The 17,765-nt window shown below is 49.6% G+C and overlaps 1 protein-coding gene and 1 long non-coding RNA gene across 3 annotated transcripts in view; one reads left to right on the top strand and one right to left on the bottom strand.

The window, feature by feature from the left end:
• The window catches only part of Cox10 (heme A:farnesyltransferase cytochrome c oxidase assembly factor 10), a 116,846-nt gene extending 99,230 nt beyond the window's left edge, over nucleotides 1-17,616 (top strand). For both annotated transcript variants that reach the window (NM_178379.3, XM_006534168.4), the window contains 2 exons: nucleotides 3,767-3,999; nucleotides 15,715-17,616. In NM_178379.3, the coding sequence (NP_848466.1) occupies nucleotides 3,767-3,999; nucleotides 15,715-16,121 (640 nt within the window). In that variant the 3' untranslated portion in view covers nucleotides 16,122-17,616. The remainder of the gene's footprint in view (nucleotides 1-3,766; nucleotides 4,000-15,714) is intronic.
• Nucleotides 12,203-16,017, bottom strand: 9630013K17Rik (RIKEN cDNA 9630013K17 gene). The gene is made up of 4 exons (NR_131111.1): nucleotides 15,969-16,017; nucleotides 14,314-14,428; nucleotides 13,430-13,869; nucleotides 12,203-12,670 (listed from the first exon to the last, which is right to left on the bottom strand). It is a non-coding gene; the product is annotated as an RIKEN cDNA 9630013K17 gene (long non-coding RNA).
• Nucleotides 17,617-17,765: the final 149 nt, after the last annotated feature.

Raw genomic sequence — 17,765 nt, 5'->3', positions numbered from 1 at the left:
TAATGTAGATTATGGAGGTGTATTTACTTTTAAAGTAACTATAGCACAGGAAAAGGCTACACCATATCCGTCTCTGAATAATTCAGAATATTTTATGTTTTATTTTTATAGTTGCAAATTTTGTGACTTGAAATGTATATTACATTTACAATAAGAATCTTGGCAAAAGTGAAATACAACAGGAAAATTAGCCTGTTGATGCTCTGAAGTTTTCCATTTGGGGTGCGCTCTCCTGGTGCTGAGCTTCGCATAGCATGCTGGGTAATATCTTCATTCTTGTTTGCACACCCCATCAGCCTATTTGGTTTTCATTCATGCCCCTAAGCATATTGATTTAAATGCCAAAATCAAGCCTCATGGTTTTTTGTGTTTCCAACACAGGTCAAAAACTAAACTTCCACCCAAATTGCCTATCTCAATAAATTAAATTCATGTGTGCTTTTCTGAAAGGACTTTTCATAGCACTAACGCCCTGGACCCAACTGCTTCCCCGGCCCTTGGCGACGGGAACAACCCTCTTCTTCTTCCTTTTTTTTTTTTTTAAACACAAGGGCCAATTCAGGAAAAATAAATATGTTTATGAACTACATTTTTCCCACCCAAAATAAAGCTAGCCTTTGGAACCCCGTGTATGGGAAGACCTGTTCTCATAAACTGGGAGCTACCTTCTTGGAAGAACAGGAGTCGGAATGTTTACACTGGCTTTAGCTATTGCTCTCTTCTGAGCATGGGCAGATAGCGCCATGCAGCTTCCTAAGCCTTCATCTGGAGGTTTCCGTTGCATGCTGTGCTACCAAGTCATCTGGCTCCAGGTCAGCCATGCTTGTGACCACCTGAGAGAACTGTGTCAGGAATGAAGTGAGGAGAAAGGCAAGGGGGACGTGTCCAGCTCAGAACCGCACTCCAGCTAGAGCTTCTCTTTATTGCTTTTTAAATGGGATATTGTCTTTATTTACATTTCAAATGTCATCTCCTGCCTCCCGGAACACCCACCACCACCATCCTCCCTCCCCCTGCTTCTATGAGGGTGTTCCTCCACCCACTCCCACCTCCACGCCTTCAGTTCCCCTACACTGGGGCATCTATCAACCAAGGACCAAGGACCTCTCCTCCCATTGATGCCTGACAAGGCCATCCTCTGCAAAGCATGCAGCTGGAGCCCTGTGTACTCCTTTGTTGATGATTTAATCCCTGGGAGCTCTTAGGGGACTGGTTGTTTAATATTGCTGTTCTTCCTGTGGGGTTGCAGTCCCCTTCAACTCCTTTGGTCCTTTCTCTAACTCCTCTTTTGCGGACCCCACACTCAATCCAATAATAGTTGGTCTCTGTATTTGTAAGGCTCTGACAGGGCCTCTCAGGAGACAGCCATATCAGGCTGCTTTCAGCATGCACTTCTTGGAATCCACAGTAGAGCTTCTCTTTAGTGATGGTGCTCACAGCAGGATCTCCTGGGGAAGTAGGATTTGTGGAGTAGGAAGACAGTGAGATTTAACAAAAAATGGGGCGATGGGGAGGGGTGTGCATGGCTTGGGACTGACAACAGAGAGGTGAAGGGCAGAGCTGGAAAGATGACTCAGTGCCTTTGCTGAAGACCCCAGTTCAGTTCCTAGCACCCAAATGGTAGTTCACAGCCATCGCCATTCCCAGGGGGTCTGACCCTCTGGCCTCTTCAAGCACCAGGCGCATACACACATCGTGTACATGCCATGTAGGCAAACATTAACACACATAAATAAAAATAAATACTAAACCAATAAAAGAGATTGGGAAGGGAAGTGGGTAAAGGCAGAGATGTGCAGAGTGTATCTGTGAGAGCAAGGGCAGCCTGTTTCCCTGAACTCAGAGGAGGAGTGTTCTGAAATATAATGTGATATAATGCAGCGGGCGCGGGAGGGGGCAAGGGGAGAGTAAGAGTACCTGGTGGAACCACACCATGCGAAGGACTTAGTATAAAGAGGATTTATTGTGGGGAAGGAGAATGGGGACCTGGGAAAGGGGTAGAAGCAGAAAAGGACTGCGAAGGAGAGCGGCCTGCTGTGAGCGGGAGGGAACAGAGGGAGTAGAAGTGGGGCTGGGATAGTGAGCTGTTCTTTTCATTAGCTGCCTGCCACCTGACTCACACCTGGGGGCAGGGAGGGATGGATGATGCAAACCTAGGTCCCTAAGAGGAGCCTAGTGGAAATCTCCCTTAACCAGCAAAGAGTGTGAATCCCAGTGTTTGTCACTGCTGGAGATCTGTCCACACCATTGGTAGCTGGAGTCAAACTAGGGTTCCCAGACCGGTGAGTAGTTAGGTCACACAAGACACAGACTAGAGGTCACCTCTAGCAGCTGCTGTGAGTCACCGTGCTCTTGCAATGGTCTGACCAGTATGTTTTCAGGGCCCTTCCCAGCAGGAGCAGAAACAACAGGTCACAGAAAGAATTGCCAGGGTGGGAGTGATGGAGACAGGGTGGGATAGAAGAAAAGACCAAGGGTGCCTGAGTCCATCAGAATTCATTGGTTGTGGGTTCCAAAGAGGTGGCCAGGGACAGATGGGTGCAGTTACACTCAGGTCTTAGCATTAGCCATGGTCATCCTGTCACCTTGTGACGACCACATGTCCCCGTGTGTTCCCTCTTTCCTCAGAACTCCCATTCTGCTCTGTCCCACCTTCCAGGCAGGGCAGACCACAGCCCCTGGGTGGAAAGAGGGCCAGCTAAATGAGAGTCAGTGGAATTTTTTACCTAGTGCCCCAGCACAATGGATCTGGTGTCACATGACACTTGAGCTGCTGGGCCCTCCTGCTTCTCCACTCACACTCCTTTGGAGCTGGAGGAGGCTGATTCTAACTGGGCCTCGTTCTTTAAGTTAGTCCTTCTTAGGGAGCCCAACTCACAATCCAGAGTACCTCTCAGTGGAGGAAGCACACCACAGCCCTGACAACAGAGGGGCGTTACTTCAAGAGATTGCCCCCCCCCCCGCCTTGGAGAACTGACATCACTAGAACTAAAACCCATTAGAAACTGCTGATGGCTACAACTTGTCACGAAGCATTTTGTGGAACCTGTAATTGAGTGGGTACCAGGACATTGTAAATATGATTTTCTTGGGAGGTGAACTGTGGCTTTTGCAAAGAAAGCACAGGCTTAAGTAACCTACATTGATTACCTTAAAAAAAAAAAAGAAAAAATGTGTGTGTATAAACAGGAACCAGGAGGTCACATTTATTTAGACTCACAAAGTCTTTCACATACCTAGCCCTCGGTGACCTCTTGTTGACAGTCATATCCACAAACCAAGTTACATCATTGGCAGTGTGAACCAGCCTCCTGCTGTTGACTCTTGTAACAGGACTGTAGGGCCTTAAGCCTGTAATTTGCTGGTGATGTATCATGCAGATTCTCTAGGACAGACATTGATGTTTGCTGTCCCTGCTTTGGTGACACTTTAAAGTACAAACAAATGAGTAGAATGGCTTCCGGAAGGGATTCTGTCTTTGTCCAGAACTTGCATTATTGTTTGCACCTGTCCCTTATTTAAAAGTAGCCCTGTCTAAGCCTTCATGTCAGCTCTAGAAGAGAGGAGTCAAGGGGACCTGCAGATGGGAAGGAGTACAGGGGCTCCGCCTCCCACCTGAGCTTCTTTACAGTCTCAGGAAGACTCCCCATGGGCTTTCCATCATCCTCCGTGGATGTGAAGATGCTGGCGCTGCGTCAGTGTACACTTTGAGCTGCAGGCCAGAGCTGAGTAGAATGTCTTCACAATGTCCTCTGCTCTCTTCCAGCCCATTGCTAGCCGTGTCTTTTGCCACCTGCTGTGCTGTGCCAGGAGTGGCCCTTCTGACCTGGGGAGTGAATCCACTCACAGGGGCCTTGGGGGTCTTCAACATTTTCCTGTATACCTGTTGTTACACACCACTGAAGAGGGTCAGCATCACCAATACCTGGGTTGGAGCCGTGGTTGGAGCCATCCCTCCTGTCATGGGCTGGACGGCCGCCACTGGAAGCCTTGATGCTGGTAAGTGTCTCCTGGTGCAACAGTGGCTTTTCCCAACAGACAGGGTCATCAGTGCCAGGTGTGAGAGCTCCCAAGTCTTCCAAGTGAACCCATCACCTACCAGTCAAAGGCTCCGTAACACTTGGGCAGTTCCATTTTAGTCTCTTGACTCTTAAGGCAAAAGTGTTGGTGGGGCAGTGCTGAGCTGAAGGGGTCCCATGTCATCTTAGCATGGGAGACATAGGGAAGGGGTCCCATGTCATCGTAGCATGGGAGACATAGGGAAGGGGTCCCATGTCATCGTAGCATGGAGGACATAGGGAAGGGGTCCCATGTCATCTTAGCATGGGGGACATAGGGAAGGGGTCCCATGTCATCTTAGCATGGGAGACATAGGGAAGGCCTAAGAGAGAACAGAGGCAGTGCTGTCTCCGCCTGACTGCAGATAGAGGGAGGAAAGGCCCTCAAACAAGTGGTAAAATCGGAACACGAGGACCTGCTGATTTGCTTGGGGAGGCCCAGTCCATTGGGAACTTCCGTCTCCTGTTAAAGCCATGTCACGTAGCTGACAAGCCTCCTTCCTGCCCTAGGACAGGCTCATTTCCCCTTGTGAGAGGACAGATTATCTTCATTAGCGCCTCGTTTACTTTTACATGATTGGCTTAAATCGTTCATGCTGTCTACAGGAGAACCATCCAGTGGGTCTGCACATTGGTAGTGTATCACAGCTGGATTTGAGGGGTGAAAATAGCTCATTTCCCATCTGTGAGGGAAGCTCCACAGTCTGATTAGTCAAGTAATTGCTGTTTTGACCGACACGTAGGAAGGAAGTGGTGAGGTTTCCTGCAATATCTGTAAGTACATATTTTTCACATGAAGGATCAAAAGGCAGTGGCCACACACCGTTGCCCTGTGAGCCACACTTCTGAAACTTTATAAAAGCTCATACACTCTGATTTGGCAGACGCACAAATGCCATTACACCTTTGCCATGCTCGTCTCCTCGAATGGTTTTAATATCCTGTAAGTGGTGGGTTTTAATGAATATACAAATACAGCATTCTAAAGCTTATGTGCTCCTTTGCTCTGTGATAAACTAAACTCCAGCCTCAGCCCCGTGGGAGGCAGCAGCAGCAAAGGGCTTCAGAGCAAGAAGTGAGCCCTCTTTGCTGCTGACCTTGGACCTGAACTTGGCCCCTCTGGCAGCCTCCTGACCTGCCACTTGGAGCTCATAATCGTCTCTCCTTGTAGAGTGGTTCCGAGGACAGAGGGGTGGTCACTGTAGGTAACTTAGATAAGGAAGAAATTTATTTTGTACAATTACAGAAGCTGGGACATTCAAAGTTTAAAACTCAGCGCTAGACTATTAGATAAAGGCATTTGCCACCAAGCCTGGTGACCTGAGTTCAGTCCCTGGGACCCACATGGTAGAAGGAGAGGATCAACTTGAGCAAGTTGTCCTTTTTACCTCCAAGTGTGCACACACCACACACATAGACTAAGTAGATGTTTATGTTTTTAATCTTAAAGAACCCTGCATTCAGTAAGGGCCCAATTCTGTCAGTGCATAGTGGAAGAACAACAACAAAAGACAGTGAACACTGATGTGTTTTATAAAACCAAAATGTATTTTATAGAGCCAAGGATATGTTTTTTAACGGTTTGACTCAGTGGACCCATGCTAAGGCACCACCATCCTTAAGATGGAGGAGGAGAGGAGGAGGAGGAGGAGGAGGAGGAGGAGGAGGAGGAGGAGGAGGAAGAAGAAGAGGAGGAGGAGGAGGAGGAGGAGGAGGAGGAGGAGGAGGAGGAGGAGGGGAAGAAAGAAAGAAAGAAGAAGAAAAGGAAGACAGAAGAAGAGAAGAGGCGGCGACGGCAGCAGTAGCTGGCCAGGAACACGTGAGAAAGGGGGGAAGGGGAGAGAGGGAGAAAGGTGTCACAAAAAGAAGAGTGTCAGAGAAAGAGAGAGGGAAAGGCCAAACAGTCTCTTTTGTAGAATCAGGCCAACATGGCTGTTGCTAGGTAACTGTTGGGCCTGTTGGGCAGAGCTAGAAGGAATGCCAACAAACAAAACACTCAACTTGAGATCAGACTCAGTCACAAGCCCTTGTGTAACCAGTGTTGGTCTGTGTGTGAGAATGGACCATGGGGCTCCCTAGACTGTAGGCTTCCAGCCCATCCTTTGTGGAGTCACATTAGTCTGTGAAGTGTTCTGGACCGTGGTGTGGCTCAGCTTGCAGTAGCTGCTGCTGCTGTTGTTGCTGCTGCTCTTCCAAGTTCTTCCTTATGGTGTGAGCTGGCTCAGTGGGGAAAGGCAGGACATCAGTTCCCTGGCTGTTGTTTGGAAGACTGGGATCCTCCCGTGGCCCCCAAACTTAGCAGAAACAGTGCTAGGGCTCCTTCTAGTGAAGTCTCTCCTGGGACAAGGGGAAGCAGACATTTGGCGTCCCTGGATGAGGTAGGCTCTGAGTCTTCACTCTGCTTTAGCAGTTCATGCGGAGAACCTTCTGCATATACCACTAGCCCTCCCACCCCTTCCACTGGTGCATATGCTGGCTAACAGGCACTACAGTCCTCTAGGGGGAGGGAACCTCAACTAGGCTTCCATCAAATTGCCTATAGGCAACTCTGTGGGACATTTTATTGATTAATGATTGTGGGAGGGTCCAGCTCAGTGTGAATGCAGAGTCTGTGCCAGTAGTCTAGATTTTATAAGAAAGTAAGCTGAGCAGACCATGGAGAGCAAGCCAATAAGTATTCCTCCATGGCCTTTGCTGTAGTTCCTGCCTCCAGGTTCCTGCTTGTTTGACTTCCCTCAGTGACAGGCTAGTACCTGCAAGTATAAAATGAAGTAAACCTTCTCCGCAAGGTGGGTTTGATTATACAGTTCATCAGAGCAATAGAAAGCAAACTAGGACAGAACACTCACCCTGACTTCACTCATCACACCCCACCACCACCCAGTTCAGCCATCTGTGTACCCCTAAACTCTGACTCCTCACAGTAATTTCCTGGACACTGAGGTACAGACCATGAAAGAAAGTGAATGGCTGCCTAGGTTCCATATTGTTCCTCACTCCGAGTTCCTCAGTGAGGTAGGCCCACCTAGGAAGAGGTAACAATGGCATAGGTGAAGGCCGTCTAGTCCAGGACCATGGAAAACTCACAACTGTTCTGTAGCGTCCTACCCTAGGGGCTGGCTCTCTTTGCAGTCCCAGAAATGTCCTTGTGATGACTTGAGACATGATATATGTAGATTTCTGTTGCCTCCTCAAAGGCCAGACAGGAAAATTCTGGAAAAGTCCCCACTTTAAAGTATGTGTGCAGGAAGGAACACTTTTTTGTTGAGGGCCAGACTAGACCTAGCTAAACTGCTAACAAACGTGGTTAGAATTACTGTTGTTAAAGGGTGAGGAGATGGGTCAATAAGTTGAGTACAAGTGCTGTCCAAATCCCCAGCACCCACATAAAAAGACAGGCATGACTGTGTATGCTTGTAACCCCAACTCTGAGAATGTGATCGCTGGAGATTGCTGGCTGTCACCTTAGCTCCGGGCTTAGTGAGAAACCTGGCCTCAAGGGACTAAACCAGAGCAAGACAACTGAAATCCTCCTCTGGCCTCTGTACACACATGTGCAACTGGACACACACATGAATATACTACATATGTCTGTCCCACACTCAAAAATATAAATAAATTGGTCATATATATATACATATATATATATATACACATACACACACACATACATACATACATACATACATACATACATACATAGAAATAGATTAAGTTTGACATAGTCTTTCTGTAACCCGAATTTTAATTGTATACAGACGTGTTAAGTGACACGTGGCAGAGGGGCCAGGCATGCCTTGTTAGCAGATGATGAGTACCCAGTTGTCTGGAAAGAGACATCCGTTATCGGCTTGAACAGAACCTGGTATGAAACAGAGGATTTCTGAAACCAGCAGGAGCCATTCATTTCCTTGTAGGCATCCACACTGACTTCTGTTCTGTGTCTTGGAATTTTCTGACCCTCCAGCTCAGGGGCTGGGGCAGGGGAGCACAAACTTGAGGCCAACCTTAGTAAACACTTTCAAAAAGGAAACTGCATCGCATACCTAACCTTTGGGGAGGGGCACAGAAAAGGTAGCGCTAGCTCCGTGTGGGAAGGCTCATGGCGTTCATCCTACAGAGCCAGGCTGAGGATGAACAAACCGTGAGTAGCTGTCTCCATTTGTAGGGAACAAAATCTAAGAGAAAATGTTACAGGTACTTACTGCTGGCATTTTAGGACCTAAGTTGAATGTAATTTAATACAATTTAGTCATCTTATAGAACTGCCCTGTTCAGGAGGGTAGCTATGAACCATAGATAGCTATTTAATTTTTAAATCAAATAAATGTAAATTTCCTCAACCCACTAGCCATCATTCAAGTGTCCAGAGCCACATTTGGTTCGTAGCTGCCATCCTGGCAGCACAGAGCAAAACCTTTGAAAATTGAGCGGGGTTAGATAAAATAGGTCATTGGAAACACGCCCTTGCGAGGCCCAGGGCCTCAGTGAGCAACGCCTCTGCCATATGCCTGCTGCCCTGTGTACTGCCTGTTCAGGGTCCACAGTGACTGGGCAGACTAACTACGGTCTGAATTGTGGACTACGGTGTACCTTTACTTAGCATCAGTGTCTGTCAGATCAGGTTCCTGGCCATAGAAAGTTCATTCAGAAAGCACCACCTAAAAGCAAAGACTCTTTCTAATGCTCTCTCCACTTCTTGGTGTGTGCGCCCGCCCTTTAACAGTACTTTCAGTGTGGAAAGCACTGATTCACAGGCTCAGAGCCCACCCGTTTTTCCCAGAGTGCTTACTGGGCTTTCCTGTGGCTCTGGTAGTGTCTAAGAATGTCACGTCAGCAAGTTCCCGGGTGCTGCTAGTGCCCCTAGTCCAGGAACCACACTCCTCAAATTCACAAAGACAGAATTCTAAAGAGCCCCAGCCTTCGGGCACCTCGGAAATTCCTAGAGAGTGGGACTGATATTTGTTCAAACTGTATGGACAGTATCATGTGTACTGTCTACAGAGGTCGGCGACCACCAGGGGACATGGATGGATGGAAAGAGCTTTTCTGAAAGGAAAAAAATGGCAAAGCCTTTCCTTTCTTCTGTAGCACCTCCAAACCACTTAACCTTTGAGCCTTTAGAGAAGTCCTACATAGCAGTCTTTGCCACACCTAGTGAATGGAGCGTGACAGCAAGAGGGAGAATCGCGAGGTCAATCATGTGGGTATTGAATTAAGGAAGCAGGAGCAGCTGGGAGACTGCTTACTCCGCTGCCCACTCAGACCAGGCACTACTGCCAGTTCACCCTCTTAACAAACTAGTGCCCATAGTCACTTCACTGTGCAGGTGGTAAGGCCCTACTGTGTGCTTGGCTTTGAGAGATACAAAACTAACTAAAACTCACCCCTGACCTCATGCAAACCATGCCTGAGTTTCTAGGAGAGGCAGACAGACATTGCTAAGCCTTAGCTTAGGGTCTTCTGTGGTTGAGGGCTCACCACACCTCCCCCGATGAGTCCCACAAGACTTTAGAGGCCAATTGACTCTTGAAGGAATGTGAGCCTGTTTGTTGAGAACCAGAGAGATGATGCTGTGTGGGCCCGAGACTGGGCTGGGCTCATAGTGACACCTGCAGAGAAATTAATTGTGCAGTAAAAGATGGTAAAGACCCATGACGCCGGGCGTAGTGGCTCACGCCTTTAATCCCAGCACTCGGGAGGCAGAGGCAGGTGGATTTCTGAGTTCGAGGCCAGCCTAGACTACAGCGTGAGTTCCAGGACAGCCAGAGCTATACAGAGAAACCCTGTCTCGAAAAACGAAAACCAAAAAAAAAAAAAAAAAAAAAAAAAAAGATGGTAAAGACCCATGACGATTGTTCCAGCAAAGTCTGGAGTACTGGGCTGGTTGACGTAGGGATATACAGTGGTTCTCCTGTGAGTTTGCAGAGCCTGCCTTCACTGTGCTCTCAGTCTCACATGCCTTCTCTCACCACCCACCCACGCCCTCTGCTTCACACTCCCTGGTCAGTATTTTAGTGAAGCATCAGTCTGATCACCCTTTAACTCCAACAGATTGGGGGTAGGCAGAAGCTGTTTGAAGGTCGGCAGATTGACTGAATACCTCCATTCCTTTACCTCCCCCCCACCCCAGTCTCCCCCATCCCTACCCTAGAAACTAGTGCCCACATAAGCCAGCACCAACAGTGTAGTGGCCCTGACCATGTCTCCCTCTGCAGAAAACTAGTTGGCCTCAGTAGTTAGAGGTCAGGACAGGAAAGGAAGCCGCTCACCAGCATGTGTGTAAGTCCTGTGGCCTATGGCCCTTCCTGTAGAGAGGAGTGTATTAAAAAGACAGTGGCTGTGAGGAGCCTGTATGTCCCAGTAACCCATGGTTGAAAGGGCAAGGACTGTGTCCAGGAGCACTCTCCGTCCCTTGTTGGCATGGATTTGTCTGTAGCGTCTGTACACACCCACAGGGCTGGGGTGATGCCCTCCACAGGCCACTGGGCAATGAAGCGTTTGCCTGGCCTCCACTCTCCTGCAAGTACAAAGCCATGGAGGGAATATATCCCATAGGATTCTGAGTCTTTTCCCACAACTACTTTGATCCCCCCCCCCTTTGTTTCCGATGGTGGAAAAGAATTTGTGTTGAGGGTGCTCTGGTTGGGAAGGCCCTGGCAGCTTCGGATCTGCCTGGGCTGGGCTGTTGTCCATCACAGGACAAGTGAGGCGGGATTTGGGGGTGATGAAGAGGATTAAGCACATTAGCAGGCGAGAATCGTGGAAGCTAAACAAATGTCAGTTGTTCTTGATACTTGCTATTTTATAGCTGCACGGAGGACTGGAAACCACTCAGCTTTCTCCCAGCCACACAGCCAAAGGCTTTGTTTGTGGCTGTCATATCAAGGCGGTCAGGGTGCGGCAGCCAACTGCTTCTGAGTGCTGGGGGGGAGGAGGGGTGCTGTGGGGGGTGCCTGCCTTTTACAAAGCCCTTCTGTCTCCAGAATGAGCCAAAACGATGGGATTTTACCTGTCCCCACTTTCCTCGGCTTCAGATGTGGCCTTTTCCTTCCACTGCCTAATCATCCCGCCTTTATTTTATTAACTTTTTAGAGCAGAAACATTAAAAATGCTCTGTGGCTCGATAGAACTCAGGAAAGCCGTCTCCAGCTGCTGACCGGGCTAACCTGCAGCCTCAGGAGCTGAAGCACTTGTTTTGGGGAGCAGTGATGGCAAAGGCAGAAGTGACCTGCTGGAACCTCAGTGAAGAAGTCCCTTGCGGGCCTGGCCAGATAAGTGGCTGGCAGCTGACATTGCAGCCCCAGTCAGCGGCCTGGAGCCATACCCATTAGGCCTCTCATTGCTGTTTCTCTCCAGAGACTGTTTATCTGAGGCTTGCTCCCTTCCTCTTTCCCTCCCCCTCTCCAAAGCCACATCCCTGCATCACCTCATTCTTAGAGATGCTGGGATTCTGTGTTGTCATTTCCTAAGTCTAGAGAAAGCCCTTGTTTTAAGTCTTCCTTGAGCCTCCTTCATGGTGAAGAGTCTTTTAGAGTTGTTACTCTGGTTTGTAATTCAGGTGCTGTGTGGTAAACATTAATTATGTCAACCAGCATTGAGTTACAAATGAGGACTCAGAAATGGGCTCTTATCAGGGGGTGACACTTGGCAGATGGATGGCTTTAGTAACAAAAAAAGAGTGAGTTGTTTTAACCTCCACTGGTAAACTGCAAACCCTAACTGCTCTCCAAGGTTTACCTCCCAGATGAGAGAAGAGAGCCAGAGGGGATTCCTTCACTCATTTATTCCACAAATATTTATGGAAGGCTTACTAAATACCCGGCAGTGTAGAACCCAAGCATTTGAAAAGAGTTCCTTTAAAACCCTGCCTCCACTTGGCTCAGACAGACTCAATAGTGTCTGTTCCTGAGATGTTACCTTAACTGGCCTGGAGCAAGACTTAACTAAGATAAACAGTATCTCTTTTTCCTTCTTTTGTGGGGTTGGTAGGGGGTAGGACAGGACAGAGTCTCACTGTACAGACCAAGCTGGCCTTGAACTTAACAGAAATCTGCCTGCCTCTCTCCTGAGTGCTGGGATTAAAGACCCATACCACCACAACCATCAATAAACCCTATCTTTGTAATTCAAAGGCAAAATAAAGTAAGTCTGACTTTTATGGAAATATTAGCAAAGGCTATTTAGAACCCTATGTTTTACCCAGTGTCGACATCAGAACAGAAACGGTCTGTGAAAGAAAGTGGCTGTACGTGTGTTGCTGGTAGTATAATTGCAGACAAGCTGCATTTTGTTCAGTTCTCGCTGATCTCACTGCCGGCTGGAACTGGTTCTAGCTTCAAGGGTGCCAAGCCAGTGGCTCCTGGGTGAGGTGATAGAGCAGGCCTTGGCTGGAAAGCCTCAGCGGCACACAGTGCCTCGTGCAGAATGCCCATAGGATTAGCCCTGGCGAGGCCAGGTAGCATTGGAGGATGAGCATAAGGACTTTGATGGGAACCAGGGGGAATTTGACTTCTGGAAAGAACTTGTGGAGGGCTCAGACTTGTAGGGAGGTAGGTAGAGAGGGCCAGAGCTTTGTACTTCTTCGCCTTGGAGTGCAGCTGCTCCAGCGTCTGCGATGGAAGGTAGAAAGAGCACCTCCAGGTGGAGAGAGCCCCAAGTGCCTGCCGCGCAGCCTCCTCCTCAGTATTCCTAAGTCCCTCGCAAAGAACTCTATACTCTGGGAATGCCCACTGGTGTTCCTATCTCCAGAGGACTTGTCATGTGGCCTTGTCTCTCCTGTATGGTTGATAAATTAGTCCACTTCCTGCTTCCCTTTGTCTGTCTCTCCATAGAAGTCTATTGCACTGAGGCTGACCACACATGTTAGTCCTCAAAAAAACAGCTTTAAGGTCTGTGACCCTGGAGCTCTGGGACAGCTCCGCTTCCACCAGCTTCCTCAGCTGTCCAATCCTGACATCACAACTGTGGCCAGCCATGGAGCAGGCGAGCTTCATGGCCCACATTTAGAGAGGAGCCTGTTGGGCCAAACCCAACCCCAGCTTTCACCACAGTGGGGTTTTTATCCTTACTAAGACTTTGTGTGGATGCTGAATGCCAGTGGATGGGCTTCAGTAAGGGTAGCAGGTACCCACCAGGCATCCCCAAAGGAATTATCGTGGCAAGAGTACTTGCCGAGGGCTAGTGCTCCTATTTACAGTCCCCACCCTTCTGGGAAGGTACTATGTGGCTGAATTGCTGAGCTTCCTTTGTCAATAGTGACAGAAGAGCATTTCTGGACTTGGGCAGAGGTAGAAATGAGGGAGCCCCCACCCCACATCTGTTTCTTGTAGGAATAATAAATAGTTTTGAAGAGAACTGAAAAATCTCACCAAGTGTCACTAGGAAGACAGCGCTGAGAGCAGGTCTGTGGTCGGGCCAGCATTCTCTCTGCTCTTCACACAAGCACTGTGGATGCGTTTCTCTCTCACACACATAATAAGTAAGGGCATTCTTGTGCTCTGGGGTAGCCACCGCTGAGCAGCAGAGCCTCAGAAAGTCACTGTCCTGAAGACCCACTCCCACAGATGCACAGCTGTTCCCTAGATCACTGCTGTGATTAAAGGGGGGAAAGCTGGTGTTTCTCCCAGGTAGGTCTAAGAAAATGAGGAAGCTTCTTTAAAAGAAGCTGGTCCTAGTGTCATGTGCTAGTAGTAATCCTGGCACTCAGGAGGCTACGGCAGGAGGATTGCTTTAAGTTTGAGGCCACCCTGGGCTACATGGAGAATTCCAGCCCAAACTGGCCTGAGAATGGGATGCAGGCTCTAAAAACCTAAAAGTGAAAAGGAAAGAAAGGACAAGAACAAAGACTTCATGAATGAGTAGGTGGCAGCTCACCTTGTAATGTGCTTCTTGCAGGGGCCATCCCTTGCTCCCCAGAACAAGTGAGGTGCCTTCTCTCTATAGCCTGCAAGTCCTTTCTGTCCCTAAGGTGTTACTTCCCACAGTCTGCAACTCCATTTGTGTTGTCTCCTTCCCTGGCCAGAGCCCAGCAGAGAAACATTAACCCCCCTCCCCCTACCCACCCCCCAAAACAGACCTTGTCCTCTGGCAGGCAGTTGGTATCTGCTGTCAGGGAGGACAGGCGGGCCCAATAAAAATGGGCTTCTTGGAGGAGTGAGGCTGAGGGGATGTGCAGAGCACTCTGTCCGTCCCACCAGGAAGGTGGGCCCCACCACAGCCCTGAGCTGACCCGGTCTGTCCTGCTCCAACTCACCTTATCTTGATGAAGAAAGCAGTTTGTTTTCTTCTCTTCCCAAGCAGCAGCAGTTGAAGCCCATCAGGCAGAGCTGTGGGTGGTTTTCCCACTGCAGTCCATTAAGCAGCGGATCCTAAAGAGATTTCATTTGTGACACGAGCCAAACCCTTACCAACTTCCTCTCAGAGACAGCAGCTTGCTCCTTTTCCAGAACTGAGCTATTGTCTGAGCGCTCTCGTTCTGAGGCGAAGCACAGCCAAAACTTTCAGTTGCACAACAGACTACTGCAGTTGGCACACCAGAGGCTGAGGGGACAGTGAGGGGCAGAGCTGGAGGGAGAGTCCCCATTGCTGCCAATTTCACCATGTCAAGCTTGTTCTTGCTCAGTCATTTCTAGAATAAAACCCACCTGGAGCTCTGAGCCTTACCATCCCTCCCCTGGGCCCTCCTGTCTCCCCTCAGCCATGCCCTGGTTCTGTTACCACAATGAGCTTTCCTTGGCAGAACACTTCCTGCTCTTGTCATAACCCCACCCCATGCTGTGGCTGTCATTACTACTGTATATCATACTCAGCCCAAGGCCTGAGGGTCCAAGACAGCTCGTGAGATCTACTACGGCTTCCCCAAACATGAAGCTCAGGGTCCTTAAGGCCACCCTGTGCCCTGAGAATCTCCACCACCTGACAGTCGCAGAGTTAGCTGTATTGTCCCATCAAAACACGAAGAAGTCTCCGTCACCACCATTTGCTCCTTCAGCTGCTCTAGCCTTCCCTGCCTGCCTTCCAATTCCCAAGAGAACTCCGTGTTAAGATAAGTGCCCTGTGTGTGTCACTGAAACGGGTACCAGGACTCTTGAACTAGAAAGTGCCTCTCTCGTTATTTCCAACAGTCCTCTCCCATGGGAATCCCTCCATTGGGAAGGGTACTACTGGGCATGCTAGTATAGTCTGAGAAGAGGAACCACAACTGAGAAAATGCCTCCATCAGATTGGACTGTAGAGAGCTCTGTTGGGACATTATCATCATCATCATCATCATCAAATTAATATGTTAAGGCCCAGCTCACTGGGTGCAGTGCCACCTCTGGTTAGGAGGTCCTGAGCTATCTAAGAAAGCAGGCTGGGCAAGCCATGTTAGGCAGCCACTGAGCAGTGGCCCTCCATGGTGTCTCAGTTCCCACCTCCAGGTTCCCCCTTGTGTCCCTGCTGAAACCTCTAAACAAACTCTTCCTAACGTTGTCTTTGGTCGCGGTGTTTATCACAGCACTAGAAAGCACACTAAGACAGGAGGGCTGAGACAGATTGCTGGCCACCTGAGCACAGGCCTCCTGAGGAGTTCACTTTGAGGCTGAGAGAGCCTTGCTTTGGAGATGGCCGCTGACACCTAACTGTTCCCTTTTCTCCCCACCCCTCCTCACAGGAGCGCTTCTTCTGGGAGGGATCCTGTACTCCTGGCAATTCCCCCACTTCAATGCCCTGAGCTGGGGCCTCCGTGAAGACTACTCCCGAGGAGGCTACTGTATGATGTCCGTCACCCATCCAGCCCTCTGCCGGCGGGTGGCACTGCGCCACTGCCTGGCCCTGATTGCTCTGTCGACTGCTGCCCCGGTCCTGGACATCACCACCTGGGTCTTCCCTGTCATCTCCCTCCCCATCAACCTGTACATTTCCTACCTCGGCTTCCGCTTCTACGTGGACGCAGACCGCAGGAGCTCAAGGAAACTGTTCTTCTGCAGCCTGTGGCACCTGCCGCTGCTCCTGCTGCTCATGCTCACCTGTAAGCAGCGGCCCGGGCAGGAGGGGGACAAGGGAGAGGCTCCGAGCTGAGAGCCAGCCGGTCTGTGGGGAACATGAGAGCAGACACCTGCAGACAGACACACGGACAGCACTGCCCTGGGCCAGCAGGAAGCGTATTTTGGTGATTCTGGCAAAGAGAGTTGGATGGTGTCAGCTGGTGGCAGATCATCTGGTGCTGTGTCGTCACTTCCCAGTCCTTTTAATATTAATATCCAAACTGCTTCCCAAACAAGAAAGGGACTAGCATATGGGGTCAGTACAAAAAAAAAAAAAAAAAAAAAAAAAAGAATATTTCTTCTCCTGGAAAGTCTTTATGCATCTTTCCCTCCAGCCCTGTGTTCTCTCACCCACATGATATATATGCACATCCTCCTCCCTCCACCCCAGGCCAGCCCCGCCCCCAACACACACACACACACACACACACGCACGTGCGCGCGTGCATACTCACCACCTGGAGGCCACTGTGGTCATTGCTCAAACAGGTGAGTGCTTGTGACCCAACCTCTGTAGTTCCGCATCTGGAAGCTCCCACACACTTCCTCAGAAGAACACATAGTGTGGCTACAGCACCCCTTCTCTGCCAGTAAGATGGGGCCTGCCTAGCTTCCTCTACCCTACCAGTGTTCTCAACCACACATTCCCTGAAGTAACACAACACCTGGCCTGGGCTGCCCACTGGGAGTGGGGATTCCAAACGGTTGCCTGCAGATCCCTGGCCACATTGCCAGCACACACCACCACGTCCAATCCCACCCCAAACCAGGAGTTCAGAAACCCCAGGAAATATGCCACGTGTTCATCATGCTCTCAGGCATGGTCTCAGCATTTCCTTTTGGAAGGGCATCACTCAGCATAACCTGAGGGAGAGGGTGAGCTGCGTCAGCAACCATTTTATGCTCACTTATCTCTTTCGTGCAAACCACATTTCTACACTGGTACCTCCTAAGTCCAGAAGTTGGCCTCCGTGCCCAGTGGTGTTCAGAGAGGGCAGCAGGGCTCCTAGTGGCCATGGGTCCAGCTCTGGAACTCCATGGCCTCTGGTGTAAAATGCAGGGACCTGTAGGTCTTCGGACTGTTGCGTACTCCCCAGGGCTAGAGAGCAATGCTGCCTTAAAATTGTGGAGCTGCCAGAGTTTGAGTTCCTTGATCTCCCAGGGTGCTGGGCCCCGTCAGGATTCCCTCCAGGGCTTTAAGCCACACAGAAAACGGTTCTTGAATTTGGACTGTCCTCTCAAAATGTGGAAGAAAGGCTTTGGCCGTGACCAAAGGGAGAGCACTTGCTTAGCTCTGGGCTCGGGTTTGAACTTAACACCACCACAAAAGGTGGGGAGGATGGTGTCCAGAGTGCCTGCAGACAGTGTGCCCGGTACCTCTGTCTACCTTTTGTAACGTTACCGCCTGGCTGTGTCCTGTGGTAACAGGGAATGGCGATGTCTGCAAAGAGCATCTAGGACTTGTTGCGGCCTTAAAGTCTGTAAAGTGTGTTGATTCTCCTCCTGCTGCAATAAAACAGTTAAAAGAACCTGAGCGTGTGTCCTGTGTTTCCCAGCCATCCCAGGCCTCCTCCAGGAGCTGCCAGCGACAGCGCCTCTGGATTTCCTTCCTTCATTTTTCCTAACTGTAAATTGACAAATTATACTTGTAGCTATTTATAGAGCATCGAGTGGTGTG

Source organism: Mus musculus, chromosome 11 (assembly GCF_000001635.26).
Source record: "Mus musculus strain C57BL/6J chromosome 11, GRCm38.p6 C57BL/6J".
Taxonomy (NCBI): domain Eukaryota; kingdom Metazoa; phylum Chordata; class Mammalia; order Rodentia; family Muridae; genus Mus; species Mus musculus.
The sequence above is the reverse complement of the archived record's forward strand: the minus strand, read 5'-3'. Positions and strand labels throughout refer to the sequence as shown.